General features: G+C 32.2%; 1 protein-coding gene across 1 annotated transcript; it reads right to left on the bottom strand.

Annotated features, from left to right (window-relative positions):
* Nucleotides 1-10,075: 10,075 nt before the first annotated feature.
* Nucleotides 10,076-13,801, bottom strand: LOC120072314 (succinate dehydrogenase subunit 6, mitochondrial). Its single transcript, XM_039024773.1, has 3 exons — nucleotides 13,515-13,801; nucleotides 11,242-11,344; nucleotides 10,076-10,576 (listed from the first exon to the last, which is right to left on the bottom strand). The coding sequence occupies exons 1-3, from the start codon at nucleotides 13,698-13,700 to the stop codon at nucleotides 10,422-10,424; spliced, it is 444 nt and encodes a 147-aa protein (XP_038880701.1). The 5' UTR covers nucleotides 13,701-13,801; the 3' UTR covers nucleotides 10,076-10,421.
* Nucleotides 13,802-15,112: the final 1,311 nt, after the last annotated feature.

Genomic DNA, 15,112 nt, shown 5'->3' with positions numbered 1-15,112 from the left:
ATTAGAAATCAAATCAAGGCATATCTATACTCAACCACTTTTTAACTTCAAAAGTTATTTAGCTCATGGATAATACTTGGATGCATCCCAAGATGCACCCATATATGCTTTCTCTCTCATCCCTCACACCAAAAAAATGAATTACAATATTTCAAAAAAGAAAAAAAGATTTGTCACGTGGCAAATTATGATTTGATAACTTAGTGGAATGCACAAAGATAAATGATGCCGGGAATGCACCCGCTCTGTTTTGTTTAGGAACATTATATGGGGTTTTATGAGGAAAATTAACATATGTGTTTGTTTCATGGATTTTATTCAAAATCTTAGGTACTAATTATCTTTAGGTAAAAAAGTCCCCCAAAATGTAGGTTTTTATTGTCCATTAAAAAAAATGGGATTTCTTTTGTGGACTTGTGCATGAGAGAGATAAAACCAGGGAAAATTAAAAGGATATTGTCCTTTTAGAAATTATTTAGAAAAATATTGTTGTTTTCAAATTATTTGTTAAAATATTATTATTATTATTATTATTATTATTTTTTTTTATAAATAAGTTGAGGATTGAAAATTCTATCTAGATAGGTCGAATTTTGAACCCTCGACCTTTCCACATTTGCACTCGAACTTTGAACCCTCGACCTTGTCCTAACATTATTATTGAGTCTATTTAATTATCATTCCGGAGACCTTCTTCATAATTATTTGATGTGGAGAGAACGAAAGACTTTCTTTATTCCGGAGACCTTCTGGAGACCTTTCTCATTTCGGAGACTTTCCTCGTAACACTCATAATTATTTGATGTGTTAAAAATAATTTTGTATTGGGAGAGAACGAAGGAGGGAAGAGTAAGAGAGAGAGAGCGAGATTTTGAGAGAGAATGAGATTTGAGAGAGCGAGATTTTGAGAGAGAGCGAGAGTTTGAGAGAGTGAGATTTTGAGAGCGAGAGCGAGATATCCGTACAAATTTTTCTTTTTTTTTTTTTTTTCTTTTTTTAATTATTACACATTCCACATTCTTCTTTCTTTCTTCCTTTTTTTTTTATTTTCCATTTTATAAAATAATTTCTAAAAATATTTTATTATTTTATTTAAACTCTAAAAAGAATAAATTAAAAAAAACAATAACTCATAAAAATAAAAAAATGTAAATTAAATATCTCATTTATATAAAAATAATTACAAAAATCAATGTGTCCCACAAGGCGGACGACGTCGATTTTTGAGCGTCGACTTCGAACTTGATGTTGCTCTGGTACCTCTACAGGCGCTTCATAATATAAATATTCATTATGCTCTCCACGACCCCGACCATGTCTATGCACGTATGAAGACGAAGGATTAGTCTCTGAGTCATAATGTCCTGAACCAAATGCTGGCATCATCATCATCGAACTAACATAATCAATTTGACTCTGCGTCTGCATCATAGCTGTCTCTTATACACATCTAGATGTGTATAAGAGACAGCTTCAAACTCATTCTCTTCCCGAACAGGTTCTCTACGTCTAGGAGCTGGTGGAGGAACAATAGGTATATCGTACATATAATGAATTTCCTCCATATAGCTTTGGTTGTCACTATAACCTGTCTCTTATACACATCTAGATGTGTATAAGAGACAGGTCTACAGCTGCTCCCGGACGAGTGACGTAGCGCCTTGTGATATTATTATACCAATGAATATATTCTAGAGTGACATCTGTGTCAAACTGTTCAAGAGAAACCCCCACTGCAATAAACCTTGCACGATAGTGCCATCGCACTACCAAATGTGCAACTTTTTCGGACCAATCTCCAGTCCTTAGGTCAATATCATGCAGTACGGGTTCAGTATTACAAGGCGATGGGATATTCTGCTAAAAACCGAATTGTCTCATCATCCTGTTAGGAAGATGTCACTCACCAATATGAAAACATATGAGAGGACTCATCATCCGCCATATGTTTTGACCATTCGTACAAAAATTAGGCAAAATATGCATAATAATTTTGTACGGCTCCCAAATAACCTGAAACACAAAATATTATATTAGAGAATATTAAAGACAAATACAATAAAAATGTGTATAAAATAATCAATTAGGTTTAGTGTAATGTACCTGTTCAGGTTGAAGCAGATCAAACATGTATCTATACTGGCTGACTACATGTGTAGCTGTCTCTTATACACATCTAGATGTGTATAAGAGACAGACCCACAGCTGCTCCCGGACGAGTGACGTAGCGCCTTGTGATATTATTATACCAATGAATATATTCTAGAGTGACATCTGTGTCAAACTGTTCAAGAGAAACCCCCACTGCAATAAACCTTGCACGATAGTGCCATCGCACTACCAAATGTGCAACTTTTTCGGACCAATCTCTAGTCCTTAGGTCAATATCATATAGTATGGGTTCAGTATTACAAGGCGATGGGATATTCTGCTAAAAACCGAATTGTCTCATCATCCTGTTAGGAAGATGTCACTCACCAATATGAAAACATATGAGAGGACTCATCATCCGCCATATGTTTTGACCATTCGTACAAAAATTAGGCAAAATATGCATAATAATTTTGTACGGCTCCCAAATAACCTGAAATACAAAATATTATATTAGAGAATATTAAAGACAAATATAATAAAAATGTGTATAAAATAATCAATTAGGTTTAGTGTAATGTACCTGTTCAGGTTGAAGCAGATCAAACATGTATCTATACTGGCTGACTACATGTGTGGCTGTCCTAGTCACACAAAGTTTGTCTCTCTACCTAAATTTTTAAATTGATAATTTAGAATTTAAATTAACTAGATCAGTGATATAAAAATTAAATTGAATTAAAACAACGTACCGAGAACCGTAGGCTCATCCAACTAACTGAGCGTCATTAACATGTTGTAGCTATAGAGCCATTATTGGAAATTGCTCCCAAGCCCATAGTTGCAAAAGTATGAGAGGCCCAACTATCTCTCCAACCTCAGGTTTGTTGCTTTGCATAGTTGTCTATACAACCATGCCAAGCATGCTCCACCCCATGAATACTGCCCCGCATCATGGAGGTTAGCTAACAGTGGCAGGAACGAACAAAATGACTTGATTTATCTGAAAACAGACTTCCACCCATCATTTGTAGTATATATGCTCGCACATATCTTATGACGGTTTCCTCGCCTGTATCATCTGTGAGCTCACGAAATTTTGTTCCTAACCATATTAAACTTAACCTCGATCCTTTAATCTTATCGGCAGGTAGGGTCGCACTGAGGTACAGTTGACAAACTTCTAACCAGTCATCGTACATCACTCCGGTGATCGACTCACCGTTAATAGGTAACCCCAACAACACTTCTATGTCTTGTAGAGTGATAGTGCACTTTCCAACAGACATATGGAATGTATGCGTCTCGAGCTTCCATCTCTCGACCAAGGCTGTGATCAGATGCCAGTCCAACTGAATAAATCCTAATCTGGCAACCCCATAGAATCCAGATGTGCGCAGTACCGGTTGTATTCGAGGGTGGAGCGGGATAGTGCGTTGGAGAACTGCCTCTCGACGCCTGCAAGATATTTCTCCAGTAGTACGATCTCGCCATACAATGATCGATGAATGGACTGGTTGTACAAAACATCGGGATCAACAGATCCTGGGTTTAAAGTCATGATCTAAAAAAAAAAATATTTATTTCTCAATTAAAAAAATATTTGTTTCTCAATTAGAAGAATAATGTACAACTTAATTAGAAGAATAATGTACAACTTAATTAGAAGAATAATGTACAACTTAATTAGAAGAATAATGTACAAGTTAATTAGAAGAATAATGTACAAGTTAATTAGAAGAATAATGTACAACTTAATTAGAAGAATAATGTACAAGTTAATTAGAAGAATAATGTACAAGTTAATTAGAAGAATAATGTACAACTTAATTAAAAGAATAATGTACAACTTAATTAAAAGAATAATGTACAAGTTAATTAAAAGAATAATGTACAACTTTATAATAAAAAAAATTGAATATATAACAAATTTATTTACTTTCTATAGAAATATATATATATATATATATACATGACCAATGAGAAAAAAAAGCTAGTAATCATTAATGAAAAAATAACAACAATAACAGAATTTTGAATTGTAAGAGAAAGCGAAATTCTGAGTGAAATTGTAAGAAAGAGCGAGATTGAGAGCGAGATTGTAAAAGAGAGCGAGATGTTCAGAGAGAGGGAGATTATGAGAGAGAGCGAGATTGTAGGAGAGAGCGAGACGCATACATTCCATAGACGTTGGAGATTCTCCCATCCTACAATCTCGCTCTCTCAATCTCGTTCTCTCCTACAATCTAGCTCTCTCCTACAATCTCGCTCTCTCTTATTATCTGCTTCACTCACTTATCTTCCTTGTCGAGGGTTGAAGTTTCGACTTATATATGTCAAAACTAGCGAGATTTCCTTTTCTTTGTCGAGGGTTGAAGTTTCGACTTATGTATGTCGAAACTTCAACTCTCGACAATCCTAATTTACATACCGTTTTCAAGTTTTTCTTTGTTTGTCGAGTTCTCAACGTTCGACCTCTACATTAGTCGAATCCTCAACCCTCGACTTCTAGTCTCGAACTCCCAAAACAACAATATTTCTCTAATAAGTTTCAAAACAACAATATTTTTCTAATAAGTTTTGAAAACAACAATATTAATATTAAAAGTCCGATAAAACCAGCTGCATCAGAAAAAGTTACTGTCTTCCTTCTTCCAAAGCAATAACATTATTATTTAATATTTTAAATATTTTAATATATTATTATTAAATTAACGAGACAATAATATTGAATACTAGCATTAATTTTTTCTTCATATTTTTTTGGTTTTAATTACTATTTTAAATTTTAACACAGACATTTAAATCTCAGACATCAATTATAATACACATCCAAACACATATATTTATTATTTCATATATTTAAATCCTATATATTTAGTATTCATACCCATGAAACAATATCCGTGATCCAAAGGGGTAAGTATTTTCCTTGCTCTTCTATCTTAACGCAAACTCTTCCACTTAGGCTAATATTTTACTTGGCTTTCTTTGCCATACCACAAACTTCTCCTTACTCATAACACTTAGGGGTCGTTTGGGGCGTTGAGTTGAGATAAAATGTTTGGAGTTCATATACCTGTGGAGTTCATATGTCTGTGTTTGGGGTGTAGCATTATTTGGTCTGAGTTCATATGTTTCTGTTTGGGGTACATAGTTGATTACATATGTCTGGATATCTGATGCAGTGTTATTTTTTATTTTTATTTTTTTTAAACTCTAAATAATATGTTTCTATGATTACTATTTTTGTTTTGAAACTTTTTAATTCAATAATTCTTCCCATTTTTGTTTGAATAAAATATAGATTGTAATTTTTTCTTTTAATTTTTAAAACTTTTCTTTCTTTCTTTTTTGGGCAATGATAACAATTAACTCATTATATTTCTTTTGAAAATATGGTTAAATAAAATGAGAAACTAAAGTGAAATCAAAACTTTTGATTCTAATTAATTTTTCTCCATGAATTTCATTATCATCTTCTTCTTTTTCTTCTTCTTCCTATTGTTGCTCGATATTTTTACTATGTCATAATTTTTTTTAATTAATTCTCCCCCATCATCGTAATAACCAATGAAATGTCACCACATTTCTTCAATAGTTCCACTTTCATTTCCTTTAAATTTGCAGGATCATTAGAGAACAAATCTATATTTTTCACTAATTTTTGTTGGAAAATGTTTTAGGAAAAAACTTCTCATTTTTATATTGTACTTAATGTAGATAAATAATATTTTTTTTATATAATCAACAACCCTACATCATACTTTATCCGTCATTAGTCTTATAGTAGTCGAAAGTGGTTGTCGAAGTTGATTATTGAAGATGATTTTTGCTGGAGTTTGTAGTATGAGGTGTTGTTAGAGCCTGAAGTTGGTCACATGAAGGTGTATTGGAGTTGATTGTCGAAGTTTGTCATTGGAGGTGGTTTTTGAATTCCATAGTTGGTTGGGCGAAAGTGGTTGTTGAAGTTGATCATCGAAGATAATTTCATTGGAGATTGTAGTCGGAGGTGACTGTCGGAGCCCAAAGTTAGTCGCATGAAGGTGGTATTAGAGTTGGTTGCCAGAGTTTGTCGTCGAAGGTAGTTGTTGAAGCCTTGAGTTGGTCGTTGGAGTTGCTCGCTCAAAGATGATCATCGAAGGTGATTTTCATCAGAGTTTGTAGTCGGAGGTAGTTGTCGGAGCCCAAAGTTGGTCGCGGGACTTATCATTGAAGGTGGTTGTCAGAGCCTGGAGTTGGTCACTAGAGTTATCATCAGAAGTGGTTGTCGGAGCCCGAAGTTAGTGATAGTGGTCGATGGGTGGAGCCATTGAAAACATGAGAAGAAGGGAGAGTTGGTAAAATATACCAACTCAACTTTACAAACATATAAAGTTGGTGGGCCAAACAATGAGTTGATATATTATACCAACTCAACTCAACTCAACTCATGTTGGTGAGCCAAACACTCCTTTAATCTCAGTTTTATCTTATTTCTACTGTTAATGATCCTTCTATCAAATAGTCTTTCCCACCATTATAGAATGTAATCTATATAAAGTTTCCTACAATAGTCAAAACATCTCTTCTATGAATATTTAGCTTTCATAATAGTTGCTTTGTGCAATATAAAAATCATATACACTTATCTAAATTGTTAGATTCATCTCAACAAATACCATGCCATTGAGTATCTCAAGATATCTTTCTACTTTACACATCACTTAATAATCAATTGTAGATATATGCATCGATGGTACAACTGTCACTGAGAGTATATCTATCAAATCTTCATGTTCTATCTCTTCAACATTTTTTTTTTTTTTTTTTTTTAAAATTTTTTTAAATCATCATAGATTCTAATGACTCCTAAAGTTAAATCTAAAGCTAGTTTAATCATAAATAACCTCCCATGGAAGATAATTCATCCATCCCAATGGTGCACCAAGTACTAATCGTTTATATACTTGTTCTCTAGGAGTTGAAAGTCCTTAAAAGTAGCTAACATATTGAGTATTGGAAAGAAAACTAAGAGCTTCACAACATGATTGTTTAAAGAGAAAAGAGATTAGATAGTATGAATATGAATATCGAAAAGTTGATAAAAAAAAATGTGATACTTACCTATACACTAACTAGTATGATCTTAGTGATTTAAAAAATTCAAAGAAACGTACTTATCTATTAAGTACAATAGAAATAGAACAATAAAAATACCTTATATTAAAAAATCAGTAACGCATTCTACAAGCTCTTGCAATTGTGATTGGAAAGGTTTCTTTTTAATGGAGAGTTAGTCAAAAGAATATTGTTATATTATTCATATTCATCTCTCCAGACTTATTTAGAACTCGAGGTCAAAGACATTAATTAGGACCTTTACAACTAGCTTTGGAATTTTTTTTTTTTTTAAAAATTGTTTTGGTAAATTGCAATTTAAAAGATACTACACGTGATTTGATGGTGATGGAGGATTTATGCGCTTTGGAATATGGCGTATAGTAATTTTGGCATTGGAAAATTATAATGGATCACAAAATTACTGGCTATATTTAGATATGGTTTTTTTTTTTTTTTTTTTTTTTTTTTTTTTTTTTTCTTCAAACCTCATTTGTACCAAAGCCGAACCAAATAAAAGCATATAATATACCCCTATGAAGCAAAAATATTTTAGGTCAGACAAAGAGTTTGTATTATCAGATACTGATACTTCCAGATACTTTGCAGATACGTATCTGACACACGATTTGACGTATCTATTTCTACGTGTACCTTTTTTTTTTTAAAAGAAAAAAGACAAGCAATTCATATAATATTTTCTAATCTAAAACTAGGCAACCTATTTAAAAAGCTCACTACTCGAGTCCAAAGCTAAAAGGAAAAAAAAAATAAATAAAAGACCAAACCCTAGAATCATCTAATTTTCATCTTTATATTTGAGTCCCCATAAAGTCCACCAAAATATAAACCATTTGGATATCTTTAACAATTTAATGAAAAAGTTCTTCGTTTATCTTCATACCTCTCCCTCTAATCTTCTTCTTCTTCTTTGTAATATGAGTCACTTTTCTATTGTATTTTATTAACTATTGTACTTCAACATCTTAGATGTTGCTTTTTTTTTTTTTTTTTATATTGTACTTCGGTGTTTGTATTCTATTTTATGCTATTGTTATTAACTTGTATCATAATTTATCTATATCCTATATTTTTTAAGAAAAAGAAAATGTATATTCAATGAATCAATATCCTCGTTTTTTAGAAATATATATATAAAAAATAACGTATCCTTAGACATATCCGTATCTTAATTTTTTAAAAATTGACGAATCGTCGTATCCGATCGTATCCATATCTTGTAACCGTATCTGTGTCTATGCTCCATAGATATACCCTTTAAGAAACTTTAGAACATTGCTTTGTTATGTTTGCCTCCTCGTCACACGCTCCTCTTTATTGCTCTTTGCCGCACATTTTTATCGCAACAACATTGCATGTCGTGCCTCCCTCTCGTGATAACTTGTCACATGTTTTTCTTTTCCCTTCTCTCTCTAATTTTGACCTTAACTTCTACCTTCTGGGTTCATCAACCCAATAGACAACTGAACCGACCAAAACTGAATCGAATTAAGTCCAAATCCACGGAGCCTAATTGATGTTTGCAGCTACTTTATAGCCACATATAGCACTAATATTTCATTTTTATAATATATCACTAATGTATCAAATTTATGTCTATCAATCATAAATGTCTCCCCCAATAGATCATCTTTTTTTTACTTTTCAAAACTTTTTATTTAAGTTAATTAGAGCTCTAGATTGTGCCATATGACTCATCAATCATAAACTCGACTTTAAAACTCCAACTTTCATCACTCAAAAGACAAATGTTCTCTAAACAACGTTCTCTTTTTTATTTATGAACTTAACTATCTTTTAAATGATTTTTTTATTAGGAAATTAAATAATCCAAATAAATCTAGGTTAAAAATCACATTTAGTCCCCAAACTTTTATAAAATCAACAATTTAGTTCCTCGAACTTTAATTTGTAATAATTTAGTTCCTATACCTATACTATATAACAATTCAGTCTTTAAACTTTAAAATTTGTAATGATTTAATCATGGTAGAAAATTAGTGTTAAGAGATGATGAGATTTCTTATATAAATGAATTGATAAACTAATTAGAAGCTCAATATTTTTATAAAATAAGAAGTTTACTTCATAAAATAATAATAATAAAAAATTAACATCTAATTTTAATATTTTTTTTTTCATGTGAGGGACTAAATTGAAACAAATTTAAAGGTACAGGGACAAAATAATTACATACTAAAATTTATGGACTAAATTGTTATAAACTAAAATTCAAAGACTTAATTGTTACTTTCTTAATATTTTTTACCCTAAATCTTTTATGGATGTGCTAGCAAATTATATAATAAATTTGATTTTTCATAAAAGTTTAAAGACTAAAAGTATTTTTTATCCTAAATCTTTTATGGATGTGCTATCAAATTACATAATAGATTCGAAACTGCACTATTTCCTTAATAACTTTCAAATTTATTATATAATTAGGAAAAAACCATTATTAATTAAAAAAAAATTGTGGAAAGAGGGGGTAATAGGATATTCTATGTTCATACAAATATATTCTTAGATAAATTCCCCCCCCCCCCNCCCTATCCCTATTCTTTCAAAAGTTGCAATAACCTCTAATCTACCTTACATAAAGGATTCAAAACTACCCATAGCTAGAAAACCATTATAATATTGAGCAAAAATTGAAACATGGTATTGTGTGAGAATGATTTGAAATAGTGCAACATTATCAATTATTGTTCTAGATCACCGCCAAACCTTTCCAAATTCCAATTATCGTTCTAGGTCACTGCCAAACCTTTTCAAATTCCAATTTTCGTCTAACATTCAAATGAACGTCTACCCAAGAATAGTTTTGAAACAATTTTAAAAGGTCAAGAGTAATATAGCAAAATTTAAAAGAATAGGACCCTTTTTACAAGAGCCTAGTTCAGGGTTATTTACATATATATATATAATTTGGCAAATATTCTTTCAAGAAGACGAGTGTTACCATTTTGGACATGCTTTAGACCCTAACACACACCCAGGATAGGAGGTATTTGGTAAAGATGACTGCAAATGAATGTCATTTCCAGAAGATAAAAAAGTATATAGTCCATTCCTAAACTTGGGAGGTCGGAAGAGTTCACCACAAAACAAACCAATCAACCATTGTATTTCAACAAAGTTGCACTTACATTTTTATTTCAGATGGCAGCTGCAGTGTGTGCTGCTGCTTCGACTGCAAAATCAGAGTTTTAAAAACCTCCCTCACTCTTGTTTCTCCACCACTCCATAAACTTAACTTGTGCACCCATGGTGTCCAACCTATAGAGTTGATACCAATGATTTGCAATCTCATGGCCGAAGGTCCAACCGAATGCAGCTCCTGCCAGGAACGACAGCCCAGCACCTGTCAAAACACAGCTACAGGGTAAGCACACCCATATTTTACAAGCATTTTACATAGAACATAACACATGCTCATGGTCAACATTTCTACAAGCTAGTTAAGTTTACGCTTAGCTTATTGTGTCTTTTGGTTTGCTTGGACGCAGATTTAAGCATAGAAAAAGATTCGCAAGGTCTTGACCAATAAAGCCAGCTCCTCAACTCTTTTAGGATTGAAATTCAAGAATTCGTGCCTTGAGAATCTCAGTATTCTACCACAGGACATTACATGTTTCAACTTGAGACTAACCAAACTATCACCCTATTAAATAAATTATTTGCTACAAATAACATCTTGTTGCATCAGAACATAAAAATGTTGACTAATCTGACTAACATTGAACTTGGTTAAATGAAATTGTTGAATAGTTGCCTTAAGCTAGTATGCACTCATGTCAACCAAACTAGTGAGTCATGGCCTATTCGAGTTGTTAGTATAGTACCAACTAAGGTTCTAGCCAATGAAAAATAAAAATGCAGCACAATTGTTGAACCATGTTATACTTAAAATTCTAAAAGAATCAGCTGCTAAAATGTCAGGAATAAAGTAAAAGAATAGTTTGAACGCTACTGGTATTCATTTACTGATATGAAGCAGTTAAGTGGAAAGACAAGGCAGTTGAATACCATGTAAACTTCTTGAGTATTTCCATGCAACACCTGCAGTTGATACAGCTCCAACAACACTTCCTGTAAGACCAAAATTTACAGCTTCTCGAGCAGTCTTCAACTGAAAAAGAAATAATAAGAAACTAATGAACGAGGAATCTAAAAGCATGTACAAGAACTCTTAATAACAGAAAGTCGAGGTATCTGCCTTTGACTTCCCGCTATGTTGGAAAAATGTGAAACAAAATAACAATCATGCTTAACCTGCCTGTGTTTAAGATGATATGCTGCTCAAGTAATTATTGAAATTTCATCTGGAAGAATGTGTTGGAATACACTTAGGGTGTGTTTGGTATGTGATAAAAGTAGAGAGTTGAGTTGAGTTGGTAATTATTATCTGGAGAGTTAAATTATCTGGGGAGTTAAATTGTTTGTGTTTGTTTGCAAAGTTGAGTTGAGTTGGTAATTATTGTCTGTGTTTGTTGTGCAGAGTTGAGTTGATTTGAATTGAAAATATATTGATTTTTAGGGTTAGTTTTGAGGGGATAAAAAAGGGGAGTGTTGAGTGGATAAAAAAGAGGGTTTTAATAACCCATAGGTTTTCTTTATGGGCTTAACAAACATGGGTAATAAATACCCACCAAATCTAATAACCCATACCCATTTATCAATCACCTCATTACAGAAAAAGAATGGAGCATGCACCCAGGCCAAGTAGTTGAACTTAAGAAGGCAAGGGAGATCATATAATGAATCCATAATCTAACTATTTAGCATTACATGCAGTAGAATGGTCTTGATAATAACTGAAAATAAAATGGAAATTGTTCTATAACAGAAGGCTAGACGACAGTGAAAAGAGGGATAATCAACTGCGGACTACGAAAACCAGGATATAATAGAACCAGAGAGAGAATAAAAAAGCAGAGAAGTCTTCACAGGGAAATCACAGGCATATAGGTGTGCTACACTACAAAGTTCTATCAATCAGAATGATAACTACCATTTACCAATAGAGTTTATAGGTACTTCATTAAAAGGCAATTGATTCCAAACTCTGGACGAGGTTTGCAATATATTATGAGTGCAAACAGCGGAGTAACACTAACTGAGAAAAGGAGAATTAAAATAAAAGGCATTAATGGATTGGAAGAATGGTAATATAACATTCCAATTCAAAAGGAAAATATAATTTCACTTGTTATGATAGAAACAAATTCAAAAGACCACAATTAAGTACTTCTAAAATAAACAGAGAACTCCTTATATGCATTTGTCTCCTTCTTGGTGGGTTATGTGCCATTCAAATGCTCAATCTCTTAGTCATCTTTTTATGCATCGACCTTTTGCATCTCAGTTTCAGTTCACTCTTTTGGAAACTTTTGGTTGGTCTGTGCCGTTTCCTACTTCAATCTATGACCTCCTTGCTTTTGTTTTGGTGGGACATCCATTTTGTGGTTTGAGGAAGACTCTTTGGTTGGCTCTTAGAATGTTCTTCTGGCATCTTCGGGGAGAACGAAATGGCTGCATTTCCAGGGATGCATCCTCTTCTTTTGAGCCCTTTAAAGATAGGGTTCTTTCTACTGCTTTCTTTTGATGTAAAAATAAACACCCTTTTGCACTTTATAGCTTATCTTTTTTCATTTCCAATTGGACTTCTTTTTTGTAACACACCAATAAGGTGTTTGGAACTTTTACTACTTTATTTCATTTATCAATGAAATCATTTCTTCTCTGAAAAAAAGTTTTCAGTACTTCTAAAATAGGCAGCAACAAACCATAAAACTCGTACTAAAAAGGAAACATTTGGTCCAGTTCCTTACTAAGAATCATACTTTTCACCACACCAAAAGACTTGAAAAGTATAAGGCCCGACTCATAATTTCCTTCAAGCATTTTAAGCAATACTGCAGGACAAGGGGAGGGAAAGGAGATAAGGCATACAATATTATAATTTAAGCCATTGTTCATCAACAATCATCGGGCAAGGAAATTTCAGATTATCCTAAACTGAAAGGAAAAACAACTCTATTACCCAATCTCCAGACAAAAATGTAAATGAACACATATAATTACAGATATACCAATCTAAGGATAAATCTCAAATTGGAAAGTTCGCCCCCAAAGGCTAATTTAAATGTGGGGTTCAAGAAACAGCAAAATCCACGAACCCCATCAAGCATCGATCAAGAAATCAAACGAGATTATATGCAGACACAGAGTGACAGAAAAGAACTGAAAAGCAGGCAGTGAAAGAAGTAAAAGAAGAAAGGACGTGAAGGATGAATTACAGCAGGGCCATGAACGGGGTCGGAAGCAATGAATTCCTCGACATCGGAGGAAGACCAGGGAGGAAGACGGGTTTGGCGCTGGATGTAGGGAGAATAGTTGTCGATGATGGAGAACCTCTCGGACCAAAATTCCTTGTAGCCTTCCCAATGCTTCCTGAAGAAGGATTGAGAGGATGAATCTTCCATAATTGCTCTCTGAGATTTTAGAAGCTAAATCCGATTGAAATCAGAATCCTGAAGGCTGTTCTTCTTCAAAGCTGGTTTTGTTATGCGTCTGTGAGGAAAGTGAAGGTTGTTTCGTGGCTGCTTTGGTTTCTCTTTGTTGGACTTTTCTGTAGTTGGGCCAACGCAAGGCCCAATTGAAAAAGCCTACATTTCCATTTTGGTCCAATAGAAAAGATCCATCCACGAACGAAATTTTTAACTCTCCATTTTGCCTTACTTCTTTTTAGAATTTCTATTTTATCATTTTCCTTTAATTTTATTTTTTCTTTTTAAGTCTCACTTTTTGCTCTTCACATTTGTTTTTTTTTAAAATCTAATACTCTTTCATTTAAAAACCTTTCGAGCATAATAATTCTTTATAACATAATGACAACTTTTTGTGAATATATATATATATATATATATATTTAATTTAGTTTGTTTCGCTGTGATTTCTTCACGAAAAGTTATTAGATCCAAGAACGATGTTCAAGATTTCTTCATTAAGGTTGTATATGTTTTTTTTAAATACAATAACCCATTTTTATGCGTTTTTATGTGAAAAATTGAAAATATCGAAATTATGAAGGAAAAAAAGATCAAATTAATTCGATAACAATATGTATAAAGTAACGAAAAAAATATTAAGATATAATTGAATTTTTAATAAATATTTAAACAAATAAAAAATTAGATAAAATCAAATTTGATAATAAAAGATAAATTTAAATATAAATTGAAGAGAAAAATCACGAAATTTTTGTTTATTGTGATTAATTCGATAAGTAGTTAGATAAAATCTAATTTGGGGAGAAAAATCAGGAAGGAAACTCGTTTATTACAATTACACTGGATTCATAATTTTATTTCCATTTAAGTTTCAACAATTACACTATATTTATAACTTCATCAACCACAAAACCTATGAAAAAAGCCTAACTCGTTATAGATGCATTGCAAAAATAGCAAGATTGTAAAGGTGAATACTTATTTGTTCGTAAAAAAGACAAATTAATGGTATACTAATATAATATATCTTTAGATTTTACAATATGTATACAATATTAAGTAAAATCCTAATCAGGATAAAAAAAATTTAATTCCAATTTAAAATAATAAAAAATGAATAAATAATGTAAAATCTAAAGATATATTATAAATTAGAATCAAAATTGTGATAAACAAATTAAAGATTGAATAATTTTGAATATTTTCGAAAAGTTGTTAAATCAAATCAAAACAGATATAAAACTACCAATTTAAATTTTAAAATGGGAGAAAAATCTGACACATTTATAATTTGAATTAGGTTGAAGTCTCATAACCAACTATTCCACTCTATTTTTATTGAGAATTGATACAAGGTGTCATAAGATTTCATTTACACAGTATTT

Source organism: Benincasa hispida, chromosome 2 (assembly GCF_009727055.1).
Source record: "Benincasa hispida cultivar B227 chromosome 2, ASM972705v1, whole genome shotgun sequence".
Lineage (NCBI taxonomy): Eukaryota > Viridiplantae > Streptophyta > Magnoliopsida > Cucurbitales > Cucurbitaceae > Benincasa > Benincasa hispida.
The sequence above is the reverse complement of the archived record's forward strand: the minus strand, read 5'-3'. Positions and strand labels throughout refer to the sequence as shown.